General features: G+C 37.0%; 1 protein-coding gene across 1 annotated transcript in view; it reads right to left on the reverse strand.

The window, feature by feature from the left end:
• Positions 1-4832: 4832 nt before the first annotated feature.
• The window catches only part of PLBD1 (phospholipase B domain containing 1), a 49087-nt gene continuing 43305 nt past the window's right edge, over positions 4833-10614 (reverse strand). The window contains exons 8-10 of the mRNA XM_008579097.1: positions 10358-10543; positions 9585-9691; positions 4833-5147 (exon numbers count right to left, since the gene is read on the reverse strand). Of these exons, the coding sequence (XP_008577319.1) occupies positions 4965-5147; positions 9585-9691; positions 10358-10543 (476 nt within the window). The 3' untranslated portion in view covers positions 4833-4964. The remainder of the gene's footprint in view (positions 5148-9584; positions 9692-10357; positions 10544-10614) is intronic.

Here is a 10614-nt window from a genome sequence, read left to right on the forward strand (position 1 = left end):
TGTGTACCTTGCTTTAGTTTTGACGCTGGGAATATGTGTGGGTGTTTGTGTGTTTTTTCCCTATTTATGTGTTTATTGCAATGGAATCTCCCATTTTCATTCTCAAATGTACCTCTCTTCCAGTATGAAGTAAGTAGATCAAAGGATCTGAGGTATGTAACTGGCATGATTCTGCTTCTAAGGGATTTGTAGGATCATAGTTAAGTGATTTAAATTGAATCTAAGCAAAACTCAAAGAAATAAATAAAAAGTGAAATGGCTAATAGTTTAAAATAGGTTAATTCGAACACAGGAAAGGATCTGTTCATCTTTTCTTTTGTTTCTTCTCCTGGGTTGTTAAGTAGGTTAAAAAAAAAAAAAAAAAAAAAGATCTGCATTGGCCCCTCTCTTTCCTAATCTGGCTTTTACATTTATTTTGCACCTTAAAGATTGACTACAGAAATAAGCATGGCCGTATGTCCACTGTTGTTTACTCTTTGCTTTTAGCCTCTCACCCTTCATTACTTCTTCATCTCCGTGAATGAAGGGTGAAAGGCTAAGAGGGAACAGTAAATTTTTAAACCAGAACAAGTAAAGTGTGTTTTAAAAATTTTTAAACATTTTCTCATCTATGGCATCACTACACTTAACTCCAAAAATTTTACTCCCTATTTTCTTCTAAGAATATAGATATATTTATTTTTGGCCACTAACTCTGGGTACCTATGTGCCCCAAGGGAAAACCATATTGTGTAAGGAAATATTCCTTCCAGCATATTTTAGTATCCATGTGGCACATTGTGTTAGAGATTATGAGAGCAATTCTAGTGCTCTTTCGATCACCCAAGGTATAGTATTCTTTCAAAGGAAGTAAGTAAAGTTCACAAAATACAGTGAGCTGAAATATCAAGGGGAAAGCTCCATTTTCTTTTTATTCTATATCATCCTTTCTGTTTTAACCTTTTAACTTTGTTTTGATGGTGCCAAGTTGAGTCTGGTTTACTCTTTGTCAGCTTTCAATAGAATTTATATATCCTTTGGGGTCATTTTATATAACAATTAAATATAATCTCCTGTGTATCTCCATTCCTCTTTGAAGTTAATAAACCTCAGCTTAAATCCTGGATTTCCGATATAAGTGCCAGCTATGCTGGTGTCAGGTAGGTGCTTTGAGTGTAGTTTAGGATAGGAAGGCTGGGGTGAAGTTTTAGGAATGAGAAAGTGGTTGGGAATATTTTGAAAGGAACTCACAGAGTTTGTGAAGTAACTTTTCAAGTCATCTTTTTGAATAATAGTTGAGTTCATATTCCTACCTTCTCAAAATAAATTAGCCATTTATTTTTTTCTGGAATTACAAGATGGAGCTATCCTTTTCATTAAGGCTGTTTTTTTTTTTTTTTTTTTTTTTTTTTTTTTTTTTTTCCCGACTTTGATATCTTATAGTAGGAAGTATTCTAATTGTAAAGAAATTCTCTTGAGAGACTTTTCACTGGTCAGTGTACTGTCATTTTAGGTGTGAGGTTTGATTGATGATGAAAAAAGCCTACAGACTGCCAAAATGTAAATGCTTCAAACCTACCTTTCACTCTCAGAAAATGAAACCACAGTAAGAATTAGTGTTTTCCATGAATCAGATTTGCCAGTCAGCCATGTAGATGTTTCTTATTCTGGGACTAATGATGATGATAAAGAAATTGCTAATTGACAATGAAAATTCTGAAAGGAAGAAACTGATGATCTTCTAGATGTAAATGAACACCTATCTATATCTGCGTGCATTCCTGTCTACAAAATAGAAAGCCCATATTCAAAATTGTTCTTTAATGGCCAGTTTTATGATCACATGGTAATAATTTGCTCACCTAGCCTGCAAAGGTTCCCTTGATGACTGTTTTTATTTATATTCACTAATCTTTTTTTAAAAAAAGGTTTCATAGCATTATATAATTAGGTGAAAAAAGCCCAGTAGAATGAAAATATTTTATTATTTTAGCCTATACTGTGTCTTTTCTGTCAAAGGAAAAAAAGTTAATTCTCAAATAGTATCCCTAAAAATAGATTTACTACAGTAAAATAATTACTAAAAACTTTTTTTTCCCAGATGGTGGAAGGAAGGTACAAAGAGAGATTGTAATTATTTAAAGTATATTTATTATAAGATGGTTTCCTCAGATTAGCCTGCCAGGGGATTTTTGGGCAACAAGCTATATTGGATTTACTGAAAGGTGCTAAGCTTTTATTTGGTGCAGGTTTTAATGTTGATGAGTACTGACTTTTTTGTTTGGTTTGTTTCCTTTGGTAGAAAATGGAGGACTTGACCTAAAATAGCTACTAATAACAGACTAGAAAGTAGCAATTCACACTCCATGGTTACTTTTTTTCATTTCATGGTATCTTTTCACAAAGTATTGCAAATAAGCTTGATTATCCCATTTTGGGAATGCATGTTTGCTGCATTTTTAGCCTGACAGTACTTGTGTAGGTATTGCCTTATTGGAAATCCTGGAAACTTCTGATAGTTCAACCTGAAATATAGGATGTTTATATGGCATTTGAAGGTAACAGTGATGTTTGTAACTCACTACTTTGCACTGTCAGAGTAATTTTCACCCTGTTATAAGTGTGAGTAAGCCTCTTTTTAAGATTACGTTCTGGTAGTAAATTTGTAAATTGTATACAAAGACAACAGCTGTTGTTAACAATTAACATTACGAGGTAACTATATCCCTCTAGTTCTGTGGACTCACTTTTAAAAATATGTAGAATACCGTGTACTGTTTAACACAGTATATAAGTTTATGAGAGAAGTGGAGAGCTTTCTTCCCTGAAAACTGAATATTTATTAGGATACCATTTGCCTCACAGAGAGATGTTCCCCACTTCCCTACCCAATTGCCAGATAATAAATACCTTTAAAAAAGAAAATGGCCTAAAGCAAGAAGCTTAGAATCTTGCTTACGTGCATGTCTGCAGAACTCCTTAGGCAGGCTGCACCATACAGTTCTTTTACTGCATTGGAGAAGTGTTAACTGAGGTTTTTTGTTGTTTGTTCTTTTGCTTTAAATATTTTCCAAATTATCATTTATTCAGCACGGTTAGTGTTAATACTGCACGATATGCATTTATCTTGTTCCGTGAGTTTTCCAGTACTGTACAAGATCAACAAAATGATGCCTGTGGTATCCTCATCTCTCACTTTTGTACACTGTGATCTTAGCACAGTGAGGTACTGCAAAGACCTTCCAAGTGTTCTCCTCACTTTCCTTCTTGGGCCATTTCAGTATCCTCAGTATCTTTTTTGATGTTATTTTAACTTTATCACTGACCTGTGATTGGCCTGTTTTATTCTAATTTCAAGAAAAACCATATCCCAGTATTGGATTATTGCAAATAGCTCTGTCTAAAACCCATGTGTGATTCTGCCTTCCTTTTTACTGGAGAATTGCCTTTTTAAAAAGTTTTTTTGGGACACAGACACAAAAAATCAGCAATTCTCATGAGGTGTTTGTTAGTGTGGCACTAATTCCTGAAATTTGTGTATCCCTTTGAGCCAGCCAGCGGGGAGGTATAGGATAGTGTATACAAATACATGTTTTGTCTTATCTTCAGATAATTGTTATCATTTTACAAATAAGTGTTTCTTTTCTTTTATGTCTTCCTTTTGTTTGTGTGTGTTAGAGTCTACTAAGTACCCATCCTTTATATTTAAATGCTGTCCTTTTTTTTTGTAAATAGGGTAATTGGGCAATCAAACACATTTTGGGGATCCTGGCTTTAGTATTTTATCAGCCATTTCAAAATTAAGTATAAAAATAAATCCTTTGTAGGAAGCTTGCATCCTGATTTTTCTTTATCATGGTTGAAAATGTAAATAATAAGACAATGTAAGACCTTCCTAATGTCTAATATAAAATGGGCCATAGCAAGCTGCCCTATTTTTATTAGGTTTTGAAGGTTTTTGTGGGTTTTTTTTTTCCTTCTTTTTTAAATGTATAATAGAGTGGTGTCTATATTAAGTGTTAACTGTAGTGGGATTTTGTCCAGCAAGCCTGAAATTTATACTTTGAAATAAAACTACTGGGTTTTTAACATTCTGCGTACTCTGATTCATTCTGATTATTCTCAGCCCTTGTGTTTTTCTCTTTTGAAAATCTCCCACCTTCTTTAGAATCACCCATTATATACTGTATAGTATGGCTGATTTAACCTACTTGTCAATTCCATGGCACTCAAACCACATACAGTCCTCCAGCTTTCAAAGAAAAGGTGCTATGCAGAATTGCTGCCAGATGTGATAGGCTGCTTGTAACTAATGGGAGACAACCTTAAGGTTTCCTGTATGGTGGTATTTCAAAAAGTTCATGGAAAAATGGAATTGAAAAACAATACAAATCTTTCCATGAGCTTTTTGAAGTACCCTCGTGTATTGTGTGCCTACCGTGCACCACAAACAGATTCAACTGATGACTTTCTGAGACGTTCCTTGGAAAATTCAGCTCCGCTATTCCCTAGGGCTTGTCCTTGTGCATATCCAGCCAGAGGAAGGAAAAGAGTATGGGAGGAATGTAAGTTCTTATAAGCCACACGTGGAAGTGGCATTCAGCTCATCTCAGGTTCCACTGGCTAGGACTCCGATGGTGCAACCTACCTAAGGGACCCTGGGAGATGGGATCTAAATCGGCGGGATTAAAAGGAGAATACGGACTTTGGTGAATGAGGAAGCAGTTTCTGCCATGCCCTCTTTCGTAGTTTATATGCTGAGGCCTAGGATTGTTATTTATTATGTAGAATGTTTCTTCCACAGTGCTCTACCCTGTAGTGAATGTGCTGTTAAAAACAAAATAAGAAGAAAATGAAAGTGACAAATAATATGTTTTATTACGAGTAATTCTGATGGGAAAAACATAGCCAAAACAGAGCCTTTGGTATCTTATTTGGAGCCTTCTATTTCCTTCTTTTCCCCCATCTCCCTCCTTCATTTTATGTCATTTTATGTCAAGTTTCAGAACTGGTTTCATGGTAACAAAATCGAAGTTGTAGACCTCGGGCATGCCCTGATGGAGCGTTTTGTTGAAGCGGTTCCAGCTGAAAACAGGGAGGCCACCTTGTACTGTGGGACCACTAATGGCATAGGCCGTGTACTGAGATGCTAGGTAGATATCTGCCACCTGGAACGAGAGAGAGGAGGAGGACATTTTAGAAAACCAGAAAACATTTAGAAAAAAAATTTGACTAAATCCATGGCCTTTCCCCCTCTTCACTTTCCAAAGTCACAATATTAGTCTCTTTTAAAATGAAATTTTCTTGCAAGCTTCCACATATTTTTACGATATACTCTTTTCTATCCATCTGGCATTTAAATGTGAATTGACTGATAGAAGTGTATTAAATTAACAATGTAGCCAAAAGTAACATCTGTAGTCAGATTACTCATTCAGAATTCTAGCTCCAAAACTTTTCAAAAAAAATCACTTAACCCCTCTATGACTCAGTTTTCTCATTTGTAAAGTGGGCTAAAAACCTTACTTTATAGAATTTTCATGAGGATTAATAAGAGCAATGCTTAGAGCAGTGCCTAAAATACATTAAATCCTAAAAAAAAAGTTAATCAGGCTAGTAAAATGTTTTATTTATTTACTTATTTATTTTTAGGTGCAAACCAGAAAGACTGTTATGTATTTATTTTGGGGGGGGCACAAGATAAGTCTTAATACATTTAGTAGAGTGAGATCATAGAAAATATGTTCTCTGACCACAGTAACATGAGGAAATTTAGAAAATTCACAAATGTGTGGAAATTAAACAACACTCTCCTAAATAAATAATGGGTAAAAAGAAAAATCACAGGGAATTAGAGAGTACTTTGAGATAAAAATAAAAGCACAACATGTCAAAACCTATAGGATGCAGGGCTCATGCAATGCTTAGAGGAAAATTTATACTTATAAACATTAAAAATAAGAAAAACCTCAAATCAGTAATGTAAACTTCTACCTTAAGAAAATAATGGGGTAGCCTGTGGCTCACTCGGGAGAGTGTGGTGCTGATAACACTAAGGCCATGGGTTCGGATCCCTATATAGGGATGGCTGGTTAGCTCATTTGGGAGAGTGTGGTGCTGACAACACCAGGTCAAGGGTTAAGATCCCCTTACTGGTCATCTGTTTTTTTTTTTTTTTTAAAGAGAGAAAGAAGAGCAAACTAAACCAAAAGCAAATATAAGTGGGAAATAACAAAGATTACAACAGAAATATATAAAATAGAGAATTAAAAAACAATAAAATCAATAGAACCAAAAGTTTATTCTTTAAAAAGATAAACACAATTTGCAAACCTTTTATCTAGACTGACCAAGAAAAAAGAGAGAAGACCTAAATTACTAAAATCAGAAATAAATCAGGGATATTATTCATTGTCGTGGTTTTTTGTGGTGGTAAGATTTAGTTTCTTTCCCTTTCTCATTTGCATTTTTGTTCTGCCAGTGGGTTTTGTTCTTTCTTGTGTATTCATTGTAGTGATTATCGTTTTTCGGATTCCAATGCAGGACTTCCTTGAGGATTTCTTGTAGGGCTGGTCGTGTGGTGGTGAACTCCCACAGTTTTTGTCTGGAAAATACACTATTTTCCCCTCATTTCTGAAGGATGGCCTTGATGCGTATAGGATTCTTAGCTGGCAGTTATTTTCTTTTAGTATTTTGAATATATCATCCCATTTTCTTCTGGCCTGTAGAGTTTCTGTTCAGAAGTCTGCTATTAGTCTGCTAGGGCCTCCCTTATAGATGATGTGATGCTTTTCTCTTGCTTCTCTTAAGATTCTCTCTGTGTCTTTGAGGTTTGCCAGTTTGACTACAATGTGTCTTGGAGAGTTTCTTTTTGGGTTGAATCTGGGGATCTTAGAGCCTCTGGCATCTGAAGGTCAATGTTTCTCCCTATACCTGGTAAGGTTTTGGTTGTTATTTCATTGAATAGGTTTTCCATGCCTTTTTCTTTCTCCTCCCCTTCTGGAATACCTTGTGTGCTTTCATTCAATGCTTGTGTGCCTAAGGTTGTCTGCTAGGTTTCTTAGAATTTCTTCATTTTTTAAAATTCTTTTTTTCCTTTTTTTGTCCACCTGGGTTATTCCAAAAAGACTATTTTTAAGATCAGAAATTATTTCTCCTGCTTGTTTTTTTTTTCCTTTTTTTTGTCTTTTTTTTTTCGTGTCCGGCAACGGATCGCAACCCTCAGTGTCGCGCCCTCACCGGACCAGGACCGGCAACGGGATCACAACCCTTGGTGTTGCGTCCGCACCTCGCCCAGCCAGTGAGTGGGAACCGGTCTGTATGTGGGATCTGAACCCTTGGCGGGAGCGCCGCCGCACTCCCAAGCGGCGCACTGTAGCAGTGCGCCACCAGGCGGGCCCTCTGCTGCTTGTTTTAGCCTGCTGCTTAAGCTGTCTGTTGTGTTTTTTATTTCATTGAGTGAATCATTCAGCTCCATGAGATCTACTACATTTTTTTTTAAGGTATTAATCTCTTCGTAAATTTCCTTCTTCACCTCCTGGATTTTTTTTTTTTTTTTCTCATTTCATTATGTTGTCTAAGTGAGTCTTCTTGTATCTCAGTAAGTTTTCTTAAGATTGTTGCTTGGAATTCCTTTTCAGTCATTTCAAGAGTTTCCTGCCCTATAGGGTCTGATATTTGAGAATTACTGTATTCTTTCAGTGGTGTCATATTTTCTTGGTTTTTCATATTTCTAGTATCTACATTGACATCTGGTCATTTGGTAGAACAGTTGCTTCTTCTATTACTCTGAAGTGGGCTTTGAGGAAAAAGACCTCCTCTTCTTTTTCTGGTCTCCACTGGTGACTCTCCTTGCGTCAATGCAGTTGAGTGTCTGGTGGGCCACCTGAATGGTGGCTGTGGCTACTGCTGTGGTGTCAAGCAACTTTTGCAGCGGCCATGGCTGTGGTGGTGGCTATGATGGGTCACCCATGCAGAAGTGGTGTTTTTGGTGTGCTCTCTACCTGCTTCCGGGCAGGGGCTGCTGCCCTCAGCTGCTTGCCTAGGACCCCAGGCATGCTCTCTTGGCCTGCTTCTGGGCAGAGGGCAGTAATAAGACTTTTAAAGTAGAAGGAATTCACTGTCAAAAAATGAGAGCCATGGTTCTCAAAAACACCTAACTGTGGGGTAGCAGCAGATCTTGGAGGAGAAAGAACATCTCATAACTTATGATTTTCCCTGTATTCAAAATGGCTCTAAAGAGAGAGATGATACGTTTAAAGTATATCCTTCAACAGAAATTTTTTGGTGAAAAAATGGCAGGTCCCTGTCTCCAGAAGTGAAATTTGGCAAACAGAAGCTTGGCTTGGGTTCTCTCAGGCAAGACAGCAGAGATGATTGATTTTCTTTGTATATTCTGGGATGGATATTAGACATTTCACACACTTTACTGAATGTTTGCTAATACTATTAAAAAAATACAAAAACATTTATTGGGGCTTCATGGGTGCCAAGTTCTCTACATTTCACTTTATTTTTACTTTTTTTACATCACGCAACATATTGAGAGTCAAGGCTAAAGCTTTACCATCATCCCATAGCTAAAAAGTGGGTTGACCTGGAACTCAGACTCCTTTAAAGCATCTCCTGTTTAGGTATTAGGCTGAAAGAAAATAATGTGTAGGTGGGGTTGACATTAATATTATTAATTTATATAATTAATAGAGCCAAAGTTAGAACCATTAACTCCACTCCTTACGCTTTTCTTCCCAAATTCAGGAGAAGCAATGGCAAATGAAAAGACACATGCCCAAACCGAAAGTGCAAAAAGATGTGGATCATTTCCACCAACCGCATGGCTAACTGGACATCTCAAATCCTGTGATTTTCAGGTAAATTTTTAGCAACCAGCTCTCTGAGGAAAAAAGACCCTGATTTATAGTGTTTGCTTATTTCCGTTGGTGTAAATACTTCTGCTATAGCTGAGTTCAAGCTATCAACATGATGTCAACTGACAAACAATTGGTTCTCGCACAACTATATGAGCTGGCTTCATTCAGCACACCATTGCAAACCTATTTATTACCCATATTGTGAGACACATTACAGCACTTAATTCTAACATGGTGAAAAACCTTTAGTGCTTTGGGCATCTCATTCAATACTTGTTCTTTCAGCTAAATTCCATTCATGTTTAATATGAAGTCACACTGCTCTCAGTAGTTCTTGGGACTTTGGGCCAGTCTGGCAAAACTTCAGACAACAATATTATCATCACTGTCATCATGATTATGCAGATTTACGAAAATCTCACGAAGTGCTATTCTAAATATTTTATAGATAGTAGAGGTTTATCCTTCACAGCACCCCATGAGGTGAGTACTGTTATTTCCATTTTACAAGTGAGGAAATAGTAACATTACAAAATTATGTGATTTACTATTCGGTGGCAGAGCAGGCACTTGAAGTTAGGCAATGGGACCTACCACCTGAATCTCTGAAAAGTTGATTCCTGAATTGAGTTTGTATTTAGAGATATTACTGCGCTGTATGCCACAAAAATCTCTGCAGCTTTGCCTTTGAAGAGGCCTTTGTGCTGGTGGAAATTAAATTCAAAAGCATGTTACCTTTGTGTCATAGCAACCTCCGGGACTTGGGTTAAGTGAGTTCAGGTCCTCACGGCAGCAGATGGTATTGCAGGGATCACCCTTACTGTAAGGATCCTTCTTATAATCTAGAAAACAGAGAGCGATTGGGAAAGAGTGAGTATTGGCCATACTGAGATACGCTTATTCACAGTAAGATTTGGGGACCCATTAAAGCCTAGATAATCAGACAGAATGCCCCCTACAGGACTCATTAGCCTTACTCCCAGATCTAGATGTTTCCCTTGGCTTGTGTGCAGAAGGAGCAACTGCAAATCCTCTGCCTCAGGCCCAGCTTGCTCTTAGGGCCTTACACAGTGAAGAGTGGATGGAAGAGAGATAACAGAAGGTAAATGGGGATCAATTTTTTCCAACAGAAGAAAAACAAATTTGCCTTTGATACTGTTCATCAAAACTAAAGTATGAATAATTTTTGTTTTATTAGATGCTTTTGTCCTTAGAAGGAAATCTGGGTTGGGGGGCGGGAAGTACCCTGCATGGGTTATTTCTTCTGTGTTTTATATATAATTTTTTTCAATTAAAAAAATCTGTAGAATCTTCTCTGCCATTTTATAATAAAGGCCAAAACTATTTGAGTATAAAATATGTATAGTATTAATTGAATACAAAATACTTAATGTGAATAACTTCTTACATTTCCTTCTAGTACTGAGATGATAAACTTACATGGATTCTTTATCCATGGGGAAGAAAAGGAGTTTTGAAGAATGATTCTGGAGAAATGTGCTACGTACTGTTGTATCGCATGATATATTTCATGGATGCCATATCCGTCACTTTCCCTTGGTCACGTCGGAAGATTTTGGCCCGTGGAGCTAAATCGTAAGAGTAATCCAAACCCAGCTTCTGGACTAACAGCGGATAACCACTCCAGTTGTAGATTTTTTTATGGAAAGGGATGTTGTAGGAGGGCCAATACCCTGATTTGAAATGGAAGGAAAAGAAGGGAGGGATTGAGTGGAGGGGGCATGGCGGGGGGGGGGGGGGGGGG

This window comes from Galeopterus variegatus, unplaced genomic scaffold (assembly GCF_000696425.1).
Source record: "Galeopterus variegatus unplaced genomic scaffold, G_variegatus-3.0.2 Scaffold1807, whole genome shotgun sequence".
NCBI lineage: Eukaryota > Metazoa > Chordata > Mammalia > Dermoptera > Cynocephalidae > Galeopterus > Galeopterus variegatus.